General features: G+C 43.2%; 2 protein-coding genes across 2 annotated transcripts in view; one reads left to right on the top strand and one right to left on the bottom strand.

The window, feature by feature from the left end:
* LOC115780427 (low-density lipoprotein receptor-related protein 1-like) overlaps positions 1–18,047 on the top strand; it is a 103,688-nt gene that overhangs the window by 68,460 nt on the left and 17,181 nt on the right. Inside the window, 28 exon segments of the mRNA XM_030729616.1 lie at positions 598–795; positions 1,882–2,086; positions 2,265–2,429; positions 2,509–2,753; positions 2,935–3,066; positions 3,909–4,136; positions 4,434–4,608; positions 6,384–6,478; positions 6,598–6,747; positions 6,951–7,091; positions 7,344–7,469; positions 7,575–7,706; positions 7,827–7,961; positions 8,248–8,377; positions 8,489–8,615; positions 8,703–8,854; positions 8,964–9,088; positions 10,362–10,736; positions 14,429–14,618; positions 14,729–14,933; positions 15,095–15,287; positions 15,854–15,979; positions 16,582–16,710; positions 16,802–16,921; positions 17,002–17,115; positions 17,221–17,370; positions 17,655–17,777; positions 17,858–17,974. Of these exon segments, the coding sequence (XP_030585476.1) occupies positions 598–795; positions 1,882–2,086; positions 2,265–2,429; positions 2,509–2,753; positions 2,935–3,066; positions 3,909–4,136; positions 4,434–4,608; positions 6,384–6,478; positions 6,598–6,747; positions 6,951–7,091; positions 7,344–7,469; positions 7,575–7,706; positions 7,827–7,961; positions 8,248–8,377; positions 8,489–8,615; positions 8,703–8,854; positions 8,964–9,088; positions 10,362–10,736; positions 14,429–14,618; positions 14,729–14,933; positions 15,095–15,287; positions 15,854–15,979; positions 16,582–16,710; positions 16,802–16,921; positions 17,002–17,115; positions 17,221–17,370; positions 17,655–17,777; positions 17,858–17,974 (4,503 nt within the window).
* LOC115780429 (delta-type opioid receptor-like) lies at positions 11,338–12,369 on the bottom strand. The gene has a single exon (XM_030729617.1). It carries the CDS (start codon positions 12,367–12,369, stop codon positions 11,338–11,340), a length of 1,032 nt encoding a protein of 343 aa, XP_030585477.1.

Genomic DNA, 18,047 nt, shown 5'->3' on the forward strand with positions numbered 1-18,047 from the left:
AACAAAAAAGGGAACAGTTCATATTGTATTAATGTGAGTATATGACAGGTAAAAAGGCTCATTAAGAAAACCTAGCCAGTGGTTACTAACTATCATTATTAGTTTATGAAAAAAATATTTTTGAATTAAAGTAATTGAAAAGAAGAGTTGGGAAAGACAGAAACTACTGAATCACTTTATATCAGCTTTGAATTTTGTAATCCACATAAAGAATATAGTTATCTCCCCGCAGCAACGAGGCAATGAGGAAACACAAATTTATGATGCTGCATCTCACTGCCAGGTCTTACAGAGTAGCCACCAGCACCCTGTCATTCATCCTGCTGCCCGTCTGACTGTCTGTTAGGTACAGATAACTCCTGTCTTATTTACACTGAGTTTTAATTACCCGGGATTAGAGCCACTTTCAACATACCCCCTCCTTTGCTGGTCAAGCCACACACTGCAGTGGAACAGGGCTGCAACGTTTTCCATGCTGTGCTGCGGAGCCATTTTGGAGAGTTTTGAGTAACAATCAACGGTGACCAAGCAAAAGTTTTAACCCTTCATGATCCGGTTAGTTCCACTTTAAGGATTTTTTTTTTCCACTTTCCACAGATCCTTTCAAACCCTTTATCATTTTCTCCAACCGCCATGAGATCCGCCGCATAGATTTGAATAAGGGAGAGTTCAGCGTGTTAGTTCCTGGACTCAGAAACACCATCGCCCTGGACTTCCATCTTAACCAGAGTGCCCTCTATTGGACTGACGTTGTGGAGGATAAGATCTATCGAGGGAAGTTGTCTGAGAATGGAGGTGAGCACTTGTAACACATTTATAGGCCTAAAAGATTTTTTTTTTTTTTTGCATAATTACTTTGGTATGTTTTGACCATTGAGGATCTGCTAGATTTCATGCCACATTGCACGATCTCCATCAGTGGAATGCGATTCCATTTACATCAGAAGATATCAGGACATTGACGTTACAATTTCATTGACTCTGTTGGGTTTCTAGGATTTTATTGAGTTGAAAAAAATTGAACTCGTTGGAATTCAAGCCATTTTGTTTTGTTTTTTTCCCTAAAGCAGAATAGATTATCCTGTAAAAACCTATTGTGTGTGCTCCATTGGTGTAGAGCGTGTACAGCTACGCAGCTGCTGCTGTGGCTTCTGGTTAAGAGAACATCAGACGGTGCATCACAGAAGGTCAGAGCGGTCAATCGTGACCTGCTGCATTGGCAAACAAGGCGTCATCGTGACTGCAGCAGTAATAATGAGGAAATTATGTGTATAAAGCTCCACTTAAGTTGTTCATCTTACTGTATATTTATTTGGTTGTTGTGTCTCATGTTTACATACACATTCCACAGCAGTATGTATATGTTTCCATTGTAACAGAGAGGATAATGACTCGTATAATTAGACTCTGATTTGGGACCCTAATGGAAAATTAAAGGGTCAGAAAAGGGCCAGTCTCCTGGATGACACCGCATATTTAAGACTTTTCCTGTAACTGTAGTCTCACCACCTATGCTGAACAACTACTGCATTTATTTCCGTTTTCATGTATTTTACTGGCGTGTGTTTTCCCCACAACGCAGTGTCCTACTCTATCATTTGATTAAAGGAATCGCAGTTTGTAATTCACAGTTAGTTTCTTATCCAAACAGCTTCATTACATTTACATAATATGTAACTAAAACTGGATTAGCACTTCAGATTAGAAATGTAGTCATCAGCAAATCCCAGCCTTCGAAGCCTTTAATGGTTCGTGTTGAGATACTGTGTGAATTTAAAAAATGTAAGCACCCCAGAGGAGTGTTTATTTTATTGAGTACTGAGATGAAATATGATGTTTGAACATATGCCCTGATATTTTTTTTTTCATCTCTTCTTGTAGCTTTAACCAGCTTTGATGTGGTAATCCAGTACGGGCTGGCGACACCCGAGGGTCTGGCAGTCGACTGGATAGCAGGAAACATTTACTGGGTGGAAAGCAACCTGGATCAGATAGAGGTGGCCAAGTTGGATGGCACCATGAGGACCACACTATTGGCAGGAGAGGTGGAGCACCCCCGAGCTATTGCTCTTGACCCGCGTGATGGGTAACAGCTGTTTACTCTGCCTCCTTTTCATATCAAACAGAGCACATTTACATCATGTTACAATGGGATTCAGAGGCTCTAATTGTTTTGGTAAAGTAACTGTAGAGCTGGCTTTTTTCAGTTATCATAAACCTGTTGCACCTTGCTGACTGGTCCATTTTGTGGTATGGTTCTTCAGGATTCTTTTCTGGACAGACTGGGATGCCAGTTTGCCAAGGATTGAAGCTGCATCCATGAGTGGAGAAGGCAGGAAGACTATCCACAAGGAGACTGGCAATGGAGGCTGGCCAAATGGACTCACTGTGGATTATCTAGAGCGTCGCATCCTGTGGATCGATGCCAGGTTGTACAGACGTGAACGTACTTGCACAGAAACGTTCAGTAATACTCAGAAATGTAGCTAAAAGTTGTGCTTTATGCAGGTCTGATGCCATTTATTCAGCCAAGTATGATGGTTCTGGACTAATTGAGGTTCTGAGGGGCCACGAGTACCTGTCCCATCCGTTTGCCGTCACCATGTATGGTGGAGAGGTTTACTGGACAGACTGGCGGACCAACACGCTGGCCAAGGCAAACAAGTGGACTGGGAGCAACGTCACTGTGGTACAGAGAACCAATACGCAACCTTTTGACCTTCAAGTGTACCATCCATCCAGACAACCACAGGGTAGGAAATACACACAAAGCAACTACACACAGCAGAATTTTACTGAGCGTTAAGAAGTAGGATCAGATCAGAGTTTAAACACATGGGTTATGTTAAAGCATTTCACTGACCATCATACATATTCTTTTGAATCTTTCAAAAACCTTGAAGTGAAACCTTTTCCGTACTCACTTGTCCTCAGCTCCTAATCCGTGTGCACCTAAAGATGGCAAAGAGCCCTGCTCTCACCTGTGCCTCATCAACTTCAATCAGACGTTCTCCTGTGCTTGTCCTCACCTCATGAAGCTGGGTGCTGACAAACGCACTTGTTACGGTAAGACTGAGCTCACATACAGAAATGCCACCACTGTGGAAAACAGACTCTTTGATTGCTCTTGAGCTTCCCCGCAGTTCTGTCCTTGTCTTGTTCTGTGCTACTATCTGTTATACTGAATGCTACTGTCTAATCCTGATCTGTGCAGAATTGTTTATTTATAATTTATTTATTTTTCCTTTGCTGAAAGAGAGAGAGGATTAAACAGACTTTTTTTTTTTTTAAATGTATTAATTTGAGGTCCTTTAGCTGTGAGCTTTGGAGTGTATTGAGGTGTCTGTCCATAAAACAGTGAAAGCTGGTCTGTTTATTCAGTGTGTGAGTTTAGTATTCAAGGCAGCACTTTCTATTATCTTCAGTGGTAATGGAATGGAGAGCCCCCATTCTGTCTGATGCAGGCATCAGCCACAACCCTCAGCATCCACCACCAACTGCGGGATGGCCGATACAGCCCGACGCTGTCATTACTCTGCCCTCTCCCGCTCTCTTTCCCTCTTTTGCTGTCTATCATTTAAGCCGCACACAGTTAAATGATACTTGACTGTTGAGACCAGTGCAATTGCAATAGATCTGCGCTGATTGAATTTGCTCGCTCTACCCTGGCTGTGCTATTGAGTTAGCCAGCCAGACACAATCATTAGTCAAAGATGCAATTGGATCAACTGTTTGTTCAAGTGGCAGGAATAATGCGTGGATGTACTGATCCATTCTGGAGCCATCTATCCTCAACTCTGAATCATGCGTTCGTGTGTACTCATGCACTTGACTTGAAGCTACATTTAACTCCTGATTACTCACATTGAATACTAAAGGTCCATGTCAACGTCTTGTCTCTCCTGCAGAGTCTCGCCAATTCTTGCTGTACGCTCGACAGATAGAGATCAGAGGAGTGGACATCGACAACCCGTACTACAACTATATTATCTCCTTCACTGTGCCGGATATCGACAACGTGACTGTGGTGGACTATGATGCTCTGGAACAGCGTATCTACTGGTCAGATGTCCGTACTCAGACCATCAAGAGAGCGTTCATCAATGGCACTGGAGTTGAGACTGTAGTTTCTGCTGGTATGGAAGAGGCAGCATAATACAATACAGCACATAATTCAAAGGATCATTATTTTGTCCTCTAGTTGAAAAAAAAATGGTTAGCAAAACATGCTTTGGGAACAATAAAAATAACTTTAATAGATGTAGGTGCTAAAAATCTGTCATCGGTTGTCAATTCAGCCGACAAAAATCAGTGTCAGTAGGTTAGGAAATGTCCAAGTAAAATCAGTAAGAAATGTATTGTTATTTTTTTTGTGTTTGACTTAAAAAAGGGTCATTAATAACGCTTTGTGCATGTTGTTTATCTTTCATCAGATTTGCCCAATACTCATGGTCTGGCAGTCGACTGGGTGTCCAGGAACCTGTTCTGGACCAGTTATGATGCCAATAAGAAGCAGATTAATGTTGCCAGACTGGACGGCTCCTTCAAAAATGCTGTTATCCAGGGCTTAGACAAACCACACTGTCTAGTCCTTCATCCAATACTGGGGTTGGTCTCTATCTCACAAACACACACGCATGCACACACACACACAACATAAAGCTGTCATATGTAGTCAAACCAAAACGTTCAGAAATTGCTGTCAGACACCCTCCTGGTTTTGCCTATAACTTGCAACAGATACAAACAGAAGTGCGCACAAAGACACACACAAACAATCATACAAAGTCTGTCTGTCAGGTTCCCCTCTGTGTGTGCTCTCAGTAATTTGGTATAGATGGTTCCTGACCTCCGAGTGTTTTGTCACTCAGGAAGTGGTTCCAATTTTTCTTCCCTCATGCCGTCTCTCTCTCTCTCTCTCTGTCTCTCTGCCTTTTTTTTCTATTTCTGTTTCAAAAGTTTCTGTGCTCAGAGAGACTGTAAATAATTTACAGCCAGTGCCTCTGTTGCTTTGTGTCACTTTTTCTGTTTCTCTTCACTTTCTTCTCTGAGTTTATCTTACATCCTGTCCCTTCCTGTCTTGCCTCGCAAAAGTACTTTTTCTTTTTTTTTGTTTTTTAACTGGCTCCAAACATGAACTCAGTCCAGCAGTGAATAAAGAGTCCATCTGTATTTGTATAGTCAGTTTTGTTCTGCAGGAATATATGTGCTTTTCTGTATTTGAGGTCAGTGAAGAAAAGCTAATTTCTTAAGACAAGTCTCTCCCTTCTTGTGCATTTTTTCCTTGTCCTCCTTCCTCTCTGTGAAGGCCTCAGCCTTCTTAAGAGGAGGAATGTTTCCGATCTGAGCATTGTTGGCGTGAAGGAAAATGAAAAGCAGATGTGAGATCTGTGAGCTCTCTCCTTTTTCTGGCGCACAGACACAGTGACCCCACCAAAGGTGGGTGGGGTCAGAGAAAGCTGGGGCGGGACAAAGAGTTGAGGTGCGCGCGTGCGTGTACATGAACATGACAGCATAGGAGTTTAAATGCGTCAGAGGCTTTATGTAACGCTAGTTAACAAACAAATGGAGGACGTGGTGGCTGTGGTTGTGGAATTAACAGAAAGTGAATGAACATGGCTTACCTGCAGTCTTTATACTCTGCATATGTTTGCATCTGTGTGTTCACTGATGACGGTTTGAGAAGCAAAAAAAACTTGAAAGCATATTTAGGTTGTTTATGCGAGTGCGTCTGCTGTGGGAGAGTAAAGCTGCCGGCAGTCGATCAGGAAATTTATTAGCGGCTGAATTAAATGCACTGAAATGTAATTTCTTATCTGTCGGATTTTGCCAGCTTTATTTCTGCTTCACTCATTGTCATTACAGTCTGTTGATGTGATTTGGCCTTGAAATGAAAACAGCAGATTGCATTTTAGAAAAGTCCAAATAAGCACACACATACAGTTTAGTATTGTTCACAGACCAGATGCTCTGTGGATTTTAGTCATTTCTTTTCAATACTATTAGAACTGTTTGTGTTTTTTTTTAACTTTTGAAAAAAAAAGCATCAACACATCAGCGACAACAAAATCAAATGTTAAGACAGACTTATGATAATCAGTTGACAAAAATGACTAAAAAAAGCAAACAATATAGCTTTAAAAACCACCAAAAGTGACATGATGTGAAAAGAAGTGGCAAATGTGTTTCTTGTTCTGCAGTTATGATATTTTTGCCAATAAAAAAAAAAAAAAAAAAAAACCCTCCCACTTGACCAAAGAGAAGAATTGAGGTCTATGTGGTTGGTTTTTGGTGGCACGCTACCAAAGTTAAATAGGGATGTGGTGAAATTTCTTCTTTTGTGTGACTCATCTTTGTGGATTCTCTCTGTGCGCCTCCATCAGGAAACTGTACTGGACAGATGGGGACAACATCAGCATGGCCAACACAGATGGCACCAACCGCAGCATCCTCTTCGCCAACCAGAAAGGCCCTGTTGGTGAGTTGGTACCTCTTTTCTGTGAGCATGAGACAGCACCCTCTAGTGACGGGGCAGGTAATTACAAATCAGCGCTGTCTTTTTTCTTTTTTTTTTTTTCTTTTGTTTTTTTTCCTCAGGCCTCTCCATTGACTTTGAAACTGAGCAGCTTTATTGGATCAGCTCAGGAAATAGCACCATCAACCGCTGTAAACTGGATGGCTCTGGACTGGAGGTGCTTGAAGGGGCCAAGGGCAAGCTGACCAAGGCCACTGCCTTAGCCATCATGGGTACGTATCCAGAATATCTTTATTACAGGCAGTTATGGTTTCTTAAAACCACAATATTCAAATTGAGCTTTTCCGAGATATTTATCAACATTGCTACACTAGAACTGGCATTTAAAATTGCTCTGGTTAACATGATTCTTGCAGTGTGAGATCAGGTTTTAATGGAGAACACTAATTATCCTTTTGTGTACTGTGTCCTGTAGGAGACAAGTTGTGGTGGGCAGACCAAGGAACTGACCAAATAGGAACCTGTGACAAGAAGGATGGTGGCAACTGGAAAATCCTGAGGAACAGCACTTCTCCTATGATGCACATGAAAATCTACAATGAAACTGTGCAGAAAGGTGCAGAGTTTGCTGCCGTATACCTTTTTTTCTTTTTTTTTTTTGCATTTTTGTTGGTTTTTTTCTCAGCCTTTTTTGTTGTTGTGAAATAGCTTGGTGAAATGGGAAGAAGATATATCCTTGTTTCACTTAAGGTCTGTTGTGCAGACTGCATGTAGCCCGAAGCTTATTCTGTATCTAAAGCACATCTGTTTATGCCTCTGTTACTTGTCTTTGATTTGTTTCATTTGCTTTTTGCTCATCTGTTTCCAGGCACCAATCTTTGCAGTAATAACAATGGAGACTGTTCCCAGCTGTGCCTCCCCACTTCCCAGACCACCAGATCCTGCATGTGCACTGCAGGATACAGCCTGCGCAGAGGGCAGCAGTCTTGTGAGGGTACGATGGTCTCATACCCATGTCATATGCTTGATTTTGGACAAAGCTGGATACAAGAAGCGATGCAACAGTCAAAAAAACTGAATATTTATTTGTTTGCTGTAGGTGTAGGCTCTTTCTTGCTGTACTCGGTGCACGAGGGCATACGGGGCATTCCTTTGGACCCATCAGATAAGTCTGATGCCCTTGTGCCAGTGTCGGGCACCTCCCTAGCAGTGGGCATAGATTTTCATGCTGGTAAGAAATTCTCTAGCTCTGCATATGTCATGTAGCTGAATTCACTACTCCATTAAATATGTGTTAAAGCTATTAGTTTCCTTTCAGTCCAACTCCACTATCTTTTACCTGTTCCCACAGACAATGACACTATCTACTGGGTAGACATGGGCCTGAGCACCATCAGCAGGGCCAAGAGAGACCAAACCTGGAGAGAGGACGTGGTCACTAATGGCATTGGGAGGGTAGAGGGCATCGCTGTTGACTGGATTGCTGGTGAGAGAAATTGTAGATGTATAAAACAGAGCATTCGTGCCCACGTTTACTAAATTTAGATCATGATCAGTCATACATACAAAGTGCGTTTCGTTTTTCCTCTCTGTGTATTCATCATGCTCACATATACTGCCTCTCACTGTTAAAATCAACACCGTCGACCTGTTGCACTAACCGAGAACATGGGGAGTAGATGCACGAAACACGGAGAGAGAAGAAAAATGCTATTTCTAGGTAAATATATTTTAAAAGGAGGACTTTATTGTTTCTCCTTCATCCTCTACAGGAAACATCTATTGGACAGACCAAGGCTTCGATGTGATTGAGGTAGCCAGACTGAACGGTTCCTTCCGCTACGTGGTGATCTCCCAGGGCTTAGACAAACCTCGTGCCATCACTGTCCATCCTGAGAAAGGGTGAGAGCAAACAACACCACGCCAGGTTCCTACTTCAGCTTCTGTAATTTATCTCACTATTGATTACTGAGGTCTGTGGTTTGCTGTCTTTGTATGCGTTTGTGCGAGCAGCTACCTGTTTTGGACAGAGTGGGGCCAGTATCCTCGTATTGAACGGTCTCGCCTGGATGGCTCTGAGAGGGCCATCCTGGTCAATGTCAGTATCAGCTGGCCCAACGGCATCTCCATCGACTATGAGGTATACCATAACGGATCGTTTTTGGATTTATATTGCTGAGTTGCAGCACAGAGAGATGGCCTAACATTACTTATTGTGCACATGTAGGAGGGTCTGCTGTACTGGTGCGATGCCAGGACCGACAAAATTGAGCGCATTAACCTGGAGACTGGAGAAAACAGGGAAGTGGTGTTGGCCAACAACAACATGGACATGTTCTCTGTGTCTGTATTTGAGAGCTACATCTACTGGAGTGACAGGTCAGTTATACCACTCCTAGTCATCCATGAGTAGTATTCACTCACAGTCTTAAAATTTTCCATATTGCATATTTTGCATAATGCTGCCCGTCTGTCTGCTGTCAACCAGAACGCATGCCAACGGCTCCATAAAAAGAGGCAGCAAGGACAATGCCACAGACTCTGTGTCTCTGAGGACTGGGATTGGGGTCCAGCTCAAAGACATCAAGGTTTTCAACAGGGCCAGGCAGAAAGGTAAGCAAAATGTGCTTTAAAGGTGACCTGTTATGCTCCTTTCCTGCTCCCTATTTTTATTCTGGCTCTCCCTAGAATAGCTTTGCAGGAATCATAGCTTAAAACACTCCTTATTTAGCTTTTGAGGACCCTTTATGGAGCACCTCAGTTTATCATCTCTTTAAAACATTTTTTTTTTTTTAGCTTTCTTCAGATTGGCTGCCCCTTACCCAATTGCTGCAAACAGGACACAGTGCTTGTGTTTCTTTTGGCTTCTCTGGCTGCGCCTCAGATGACCATATAAGGAAATCCACGCTGAGCTGATGTCAGCTCAGCCCTAGAGTAGAAAAAATTGCTGAAAACGAAGCATGAAGAGCTGTGTGAGCTCTTGGCTCACAAAGAGTACTTTAAAATAAATGTGCATTATTATTCTTTAATATACTGTAATAAAGCTTGAGTGAGTAAGCAGAGAGTATGTTTATTATTTATTAAATAAAAAATTTGCCACAAGTAATATATCAGAACAGTATAGATACATGATGCAGCAAAATTTCAAAACTTCTAGATTAACATAAAAAAAATGATTTCATTTCTCTCTTTGTTTATTATCTGTGACTTTTTAACTCAAAGATGTCAAACTGTTCATCCTTTGAATTATTGTGCTTTAATAACAATGAGATGCATAAACTCACTTGTAGCGCGTTCTTAAATTAAACTTCTGATAACAACTCCATTAGGTTCACAGAAAAAAGGTTAATCAGTCACAGTCCACACAGTGTTATCGCCACAGGCTAAAGACTGAAAAGCCACCAGCATCACTAAGGGGGATAATTTCACTGGCTGGCTGGTCGGTTTGCACCCCATAGGCATGTGAGGTTGCACTGAGCGGGGGTTTCCTCTGGTAAGCTGAGAGGTTTGTTGGACTAGAACCCGGGGCGAAATATTGTGCTGTTTATTTGCAGTTTATGCAGAAACAGTTCGATAAATAATAATCTTTTTGGTTGTAGTGTTGAGAACTATTTGTGGGCAGCAAAGCTAAGATAATAAACACAGGAAATACTGGAAAGTTTTTTTTTCTTGGTTCTGTTTTTGTGCGCAGCTGAGATGTCAAACTGCGTCCTTGGCTGGCTTTACTTGTCCTGCGTCACATATATATGCCATAAAATTAGAAAAAGCACAATAAGTCCCCCTTAAATAAAAGAGTTAAACATTTGTCAGGTGGAAATTACAAAAAAAAAATTACAGAGTGTGTATTTAATGTGTTTGTGTGTATTTAATTTTGTTCTGTTTACAGGAACAAACGTGTGCAAAGAAAACAATGGCGGGTGTGAGCAGCTTTGTCTTTTCCGCGGCAAAGGACACCGCACGTGTGCCTGCGCCCACGGCATGCTGGCTGAAGATGGCCGCAGCTGCCGTGACTATGATGGCTACCTGCTCTACTCGGAGCGCACCATACTAAAGAGCGTTCACCTCTCTGATGAAAACAACCTGAATGCACCCATAAAACCATTTGAGGACCCCGAGCACATGAAGAATGTCATCGCGCTCACTTTTGATTACAGAGGAGGAGGAGGGAAAGGAGCTAACCGTATCTTCTTCAGTGATATTCATTTTGGCAACATCCAACAGATCAGTGATGATGGGTTGGACCGCAGGACTGTAGTAGAGAGTGAGTTTTCCCTAAGAGGTTTTCTTAAGTTAGTTTTCTTAATGTTTTCACTCTGTCTCCACTGAAATATCTGCTCTGTCTTCCCCCCGTAGTTTATGGCTCCTGTCATTAGTCCAGTCAAAAGACCCCCTGATAAGAAATCTTCCTGGTGTTCCCAAAATATTGTAGTACTTATTCTGTAGCTGAAGCCAAAGTAGACACAAGAGGTTTTTTTTAAGAACAAAGTGTGTAACAATACAAGCAGGCTGAGAGGCAGATAGACCTTTATTCACCTTACCTCAGCACAAGAAAACACAGGTGCACTGTTAATGTTTTACTTTAATCTCTTTTACAAGGAATGCACGATATTCCCACTGTGCAACAAAATCCCAGAGTAAAGTTCCTGTACAATACAGAGACTAACGGGGAACTGTTGTTCGAGGCAGAGATGCTCACTGTTGCTGTGAGAGCTGTTGAGTAGACTTTGTTCATGAAGACTATGTTTGTGTCCATTTTCTTATCAGTTTTTGATCAAATGTTTTACTTTTTATTTTTTTTGTAAATCCCAGTTGCCGGTATTTCCTCACTGTGTGTGTCAAGTTATGTCAAGGTAGTAATGCTGTCAGACATCAGCCATAGCCACAGCCCCTCTGGCTCTTTGTCCTTCTCTCTTGAACAGCCTCAGTAAGTCCTGTCTGAACTTTTCAGACATCAGCACATAGAGGATCGGGTTAATCACTGTAGAAGAGGTCGCCATAAGGCGTGCAAAGACAGTGACGGGGCCATAACGTAGTGAGCTTCCAGTGGCCCCTGATCCTTTATCCACCAGTAAGGCCAGCGTCAGGCCATAGGACGGAAGCCAGCACATGGTAAAAGCCAGCACCAGCATTACTGACGTCTGGGTCACTTTGCTTTGGTAACGCTCCACCTGGGGGGCTCTTCCAGCATGCTGACTCCTCCATAGGAACGCGTAGATCCTTCCATATGCCACTGCTATGGTAACCAGCGGGAATAGGAAGGCCACAAGGAAATGAAACAGTCCATAGATCAGCTCGTCACGGTGGGTCTGGAAAACAAAGCATGCAAGACCATCAAGGGCTTTTTGTGGGGTTCCTACGGAGCGAAAAACTAGCTGTGGAACACCAAGGCAGCAGGCTGGAACCCAGACCAGGATGGCAGCTATAGAGACTCGGCGAGTGGAGAGAAGGGAATATGCTCTGGCAGGCTTCACCACAGTCAGATAGCGACACACAGCCAGTGTGGCCAGAGTGAAGACACTGGCTGAGGAGCAGGCTGATCCTAGGAAACCCAACAGACGACACATGAAGTCACCAAACGGCCAGTGCTGCAGGGCTATAGCAGCAGTGTGGAAGGGAAGCATGGAGAGCAAAAGCAGGTCTGAAGTGCTCAGAGCCAGAAGAAGGATGTCGGTCCCCATACCCATCACAGAGCTTTGGGGAGACCGTCCAATACGTCCCACCCCTCTCCTCCATCGCCCACATAAGATTATTATCACTACGGTGTGCCCGCTAACTCCCAGCACCAGAATGAGCGTATCTAGTATTGGGACTAGAACCTGCTCCACATTGTCCAGCCCAGGGTCACTGCTGTTGCCCAGCAGATCCTCTGAACTTGTAGAGTTCAGCAGCAACATTGTGTCTACTGTTAAAAACACAGTTTTGTTGGGCCAGTTTGCTCAAGCTGGTCATAAAACTACTGCTAGTAAATGTGGGAATGATTAAACATACTGCGGGTCAGTAGTAGTGTTGTCAGAAATTACAGCACACGGATTTACAGATGTTTAACTTAAAGGGTGTCAAAGTTTAACATTAATCAGTCAGGACTGAAGTGGATTGTTAAATACATGTACACAAAATTCATTCATGTCACTGACTGTGTGAAAATTGCAATACTGCCTTAAAACAGTCCTTTTATACTCCAAGCTGTTTAGTCCTCGCAATAAGTTCCACCTCTTATTGACTCTGGATTTTAGAGGGAACAAAGTAACATCAGGCCATTCCACTGAAGTCAAGACACACCTGATTTCTGAGCTGCTGGGTTAGTCATCCTTCTGGCTGAACTCCTGTTAAGGGCAAGCAAGTGTTGAGAGGTGAATGCTGTTGATTGTGATTTCAGAGCGGGCGACTACTCCACATGGCATTCACATTAGTCCACAATTAGCATTCCACATATATCCATGAAAGGGATTTCCAGTGAAACACAACAGTAGCCGAGGTGGAAAGGAGAGTTTGACAATAAGACAGGATGAAACCTGTGGTACAGTAGGTGAACTCTGGACTGATTACGATAGAGCAGGACAGAGATGGGCTGTCCAACTCTCTGTGGGAGGGCCTAATGAGGCCAAACATGGTTTTTTCCCATGCTCTATTGTTTCTTCCCATTTTCTGAAAATATCTGTCCATTGTCTAGACGTGCTTATGCAGCACAGCATGTACAAAGCATACACTGATACAAAAAATACACAAAGAGTGACACAGTGAGATCGTGTTTGCCTTCAGAATCGGGGTAATTATTTACTCCCAGCCCGATAGCAAGCACTAAACTACTATCATACCTACTGTAGGTAAACTGCAATAAAATCACTGTCAGTATAACCTCATGAGCTCAAGATCTGGAAATGCAGCTCGTCCGTATTCATGTAAGCAACAAGTGAAAGTTTACAGAAACTTTACTGTTGATCTAAGCCTGCCAATGTGATTTGAGTAGAGAGTGCTGCAAGTTGGAGATTTAAAATTCATTAACACCACTAAAGAAAGAGGAAACGGGGGTGAATGGATTTCGTGCTGCTCTCCATTGATTGTTAGGACGTTGATTTATGAGTGCGAGAAGCAGGGGAGACTTGTCTTGCGTGTTGCAATGCTCTATTTGATTTTTCAGTCGCTTTCCTTTCTTCAGTCCCGTAGCATTCGCTGGACAAATGATGATTAATGTCTATGCTGTTGCACTTGAGGTGCAGTGTGAACTGTCCCACCTGGTGGTAAAGCTCACTGTTGCTTTGGGCTGAGATGTGATAGAATGAGATCACATGCAGTCCTAAGAAAAGGCTGCTTTAAGCATTAGACCCTCACTGTTCCATTGCAGCAGCAGTAACAAGGAGGTGACTTTTACTTATCTAGAGCAGTATGCCTCTGTAAAGCTTCAGTACTGTATTTGTGTGTGTATGTGTTGTGTGTTGTCTCTCAATACCAGAGCAGCTGTTCTCCATCTGATGCTGCAGAACTTTGTGTTCCTCCATTTTGGCTGACTCTTGTCTGTCCTCTGGCCTCCTTGCAGACACGACGCTCCCAACCTCTTACTCATTTCAAGGCTGGGAAGCAGAAAAAATGACCTCTTGCTTCTCGTCTGTTGATGAGGCAGTGCAGTGGAAAGTACTGTAATATGCTAGCCGGTAACTGTTATTGTGACCTTTCTCCTCTGCTATTTGCTGGATAAAAGCCTTGAATCACACAGTGTTCTTGGTCATTAATACTTAGCTGTCATGCCCAGAGCCCTGACTCCAGGCTGCCACACAGAAGTCTGCCAGCACTGAGCTACTACCAGACATTTCACACTTGGCCTTTTAGCATAATCCTGGAGTTGACGTGCTTCTTTTTCTTTCCCTTTTTTCCTCCTCCGTCTCTTCGCTCCCTCTGGTCTTTGTTTTTCTTCCACTGTCTTTATATTCTTTTCTTAATTCCTTCATATTTTTACAGACGTGGGCTCGGTGGAGGGTTTGGCATACCACAGGGGCTGGGATATGTTGTACTGGACGAGCTACACTACCTCAACAATCACCCGCCACACTGTGGACCAGAGCCGCTGGGGTGCTGTTGACCGGCATACAGTGGTCACCATGTCGGGGGACGACCACCCGAGGGCCTTCGTCCTTGACGAGTGTCAGAGGTTAGAACTGATTCGGTTGTTCATATCACCAGTTTGCAGGCAATACTGCTCAAGGGTTATGCCAATTCATTACACCTGTTCATATCACCGATTATTACTTTATCCTGCAGCCTGATGTTCTGGACCAACTGGAATGAGCAGTCTCCCAGTATCATGCGTGCCACACTGACTGGTTCCAATGTCCTTGTGATCATTGGCACCGACATCCGAACCCCCAATGGCTTGGCCATAGACCACCGTGCTGAAAAGCTTTATTTCTCTGACGCCACACTGGACAAGATTGAGCGCTGCGAGTATGATGGCAGTAGGCGCTATGTGAGTGACAAAAAAACACATTAAAAACATTTTTAATGCTGCATGATTGTATAACGTGGTTGACTAATAGCAACCATCAGTTGTGGTTGTCTAATAATGACCTTACGGGTTTGTTAGAAAAGGCTGGGGTTTCATGACTGTGGTTGTGCTTCCCCCTGCAGGTCGTGCTGAAGAATGAACCGGTCCATCCATTTGGCCTGGCAGTGTATGGAGACTACATCTTCTGGACTGACTGGGTGAGGAGGGCTGTGCTCCGGGCTGAGAAATTCACCGGGGGAGATATGAAGGTCCTGCGTGCTGACATTCCTCAACAGCCGATGGGCATTGTGGCGGTGGCCAACGACACTAACAGCTGTAAGTCTTTACACAAAATGAGGAAATTCATTGGTTGTGTAAAATGTTGGGTTAGGATGTATGTTTCATTACAGTTCTCTGTATTAAGCCTGTGACTGTCAGATTGTATGACCTATAATATAAGATTATACAAACTGATAAACCATCCACTGGTTGAGCTCGACTAGTAAAACTCTTTTTCACATTTATGATAAGTGGAGGAATCATAAATTTTTCTCCTTTTTAAAACTCTTTTCTGTGTTTATCATTGTCCTTATCTTTTTATTTCAATCAAGTCAAGCATTTTTTTTATGCTCTGCCATCTCTTCTCCCTTGAGTTTCCTCATTCAGCAAACTGTCTTGCACCAATACCCGCAGCAACATTGCACGCTGAGAGCCCGCCGCAACAGCTGCAAATCCTATTTAGATAGAGTCACATTGTGCGTTCAGCTGAGGCAGAGCCATTGCCACGTTCACCCAAGCGTTTCTGTCTGCTGATGATGTGTGTTTGCCTGTGTGTCAGGAGATTGGACGCAAGATCAGAAATTCTCGGGTTGGTGTGGCTAACTGGCTTTATGTTTGCATAGGTGAATTCTCCCTGTGCCGTGTTAACAACGGGGGATGTCAGGACCTGTGTTTGCTGACCTCTGAGGGAAGGGTCAACTGCAGCTGTCGGGGTGACAGGAAACTTTTGGAAGACAACACTTGCATAGGTAATCCAACAATGAGACTCTTACAGAAGAAACTAACAGAAAAAGTTTTATGCACATAAAGTAAAGCGAGGACGCTTTCAAAATTCTGCTAATTGTTTTTGCAGCGCCTTTGAAACTGCAGTAAACAGAAAAAATGAAATCAAATCAGTCACTTTGAGATAAATTTGCACACTGATTTTCAAGGTACCTGGCAATAAGGTTGTTCCAATCTTCTTGGAAGAGTAATCACACTTCTTCTGTGGATTTAGGCTCTTTTCATGTAATCTTGATGACTGATGAGATGGGGGCTGTATGTAGGATTTGTTATTCTTATCGCTGAAGATAGATATTTAAAATGTTTGAGGCCTTCAATGTGCACTGCTGAATGAATTGAGACTGAGCAGTGTTACTGCAGATGCATCCCAGATGGCAGTGCGTGATGTTCCAGAGTTGCTTGGTACTGTATTTTAATCTGCTGATAGTGATGAGCAGGCACTCTTCTGAGGGCAGAACCTGATGTGATAAAGTAATAAGCAGAGACTGATATCAGGCTCTGTGCCTGCTCTGATTGTCTTGGGTTAGGCAACTCTTCCTAAGCCCCTTTTTCTGTCTTTGCCTGTCAGCCCTTAACACCACATGTAACAGCATTGATGAGTTTGAGTGTGGAAATGGAGACTGCGTTAACTACACCCTGACTTGTGATGGTATGGCTCACTGCAAGGACAAGTCTGATGAGAAGCAGTCGTACTGTGGTGAGTGGAACTTTTATCGGTGTCAAAACACTTTCAGCCATGTTTTTCTTACTGGAATTTGTAATTAGAGTCCATCCTCTCTGGTTTCCAGCCAACCGTGTCTGTAAGAAGGGCTACAGACGATGTGTAAATGGCCGCTGTGTGGGTCACGGCTCCTGGTGCAACGGCCAAGATGACTGCGGAGACAACTCTGACGAGCTCTTCTGTAACAGTGAGTCGGATCTTCCAATTAATAAAGCTTTGCATTTTCTAAATATTACTCTGTCTAAACGCCGTCTCTTCTTGCGTCAGCCACGCTGTGCTCAGCCGATCAGTTCCAGTGCAGAGACGGAAGCTGCATCTCCAACTCCAGCAAGTGCAACCAGAAAGTGGACTGCGAGGACGCTAGTGACGAGATGAACTGCAGTAAGTTAAAATGATCTGATCTGTTTATTCTAAAAAAAAATGAAGTGTCAACGCGTTGGCACCTCTGAGGCGGTGATATAATGTTTTGCTTCTCTCTTTGTTAAGCTGCCACAGACTGTTCCAGTTATTTCCATCTGGGAGTGAAGGGAGTGACATTTCAGAAGTGCGAGTTCACCACACTCTGCTATGCACCTTCCTGGCAGTGTGATGGAGCCAATGACTGTGGAGACTTCTCAGATGAAAGAAATTGCCCTGGTATTTTAATTGCATCTGACAGCTTAAATGTACTTGGAGTATTTTTTTATATATATATATTTTCTTGCAGTTGTACTAGAGCAAAAAGAACTATTTGGATTATGCCACAGGGAGCAGGCAAAAAAAAAACAATGAATGTTTTCATCCATTAAATTGTGGGTTGGGAGGTAATTCTCCTTGAAAAACACAGCAAAGTAAATTTAATTTGTTTTTTTCTCTTCGTGCTGGATTAACTCTTAGATGTTTTCTTTTTCAAATTCACCACTTTTCCGGTGCTCTGCCAGGGAGCGGGAAAACAAAGTGTCCGGCACCCTTCTTCGCCTGCCCTAGCGGACGTTGTATCCCTATGAGCTGGACTTGTGATAAGGAGAATGACTGTGAGAATGGTGCGGACGAGGCTCACTGTGGTAAGTTCATATACACAGTAAAGATCAACAGACCATTGTTTTGTTTCAGTGCCTGAAACACATTCTCACTCCTCCTTTAGATAAGTTCTGTTCAGCCTCCCAGTTTGAGTGTGGGAACCACCGCTGCATTCCCAACCGTTGGGTGTGCGATGGAGCGGATGACTGTGGTGACAGCAGCGATGAGGATAGCAAGTGCAGTAAGTGCTGAACCCATATTTACACAAACACATTTTGACAGTAGTTGATTCTGTTGGGAAATATGCTGTGAAT

Source organism: Archocentrus centrarchus, chromosome 5 (assembly GCF_007364275.1).
Source record: "Archocentrus centrarchus isolate MPI-CPG fArcCen1 chromosome 5, fArcCen1, whole genome shotgun sequence".
NCBI lineage: Eukaryota > Metazoa > Chordata > Actinopteri > Cichliformes > Cichlidae > Archocentrus > Archocentrus centrarchus.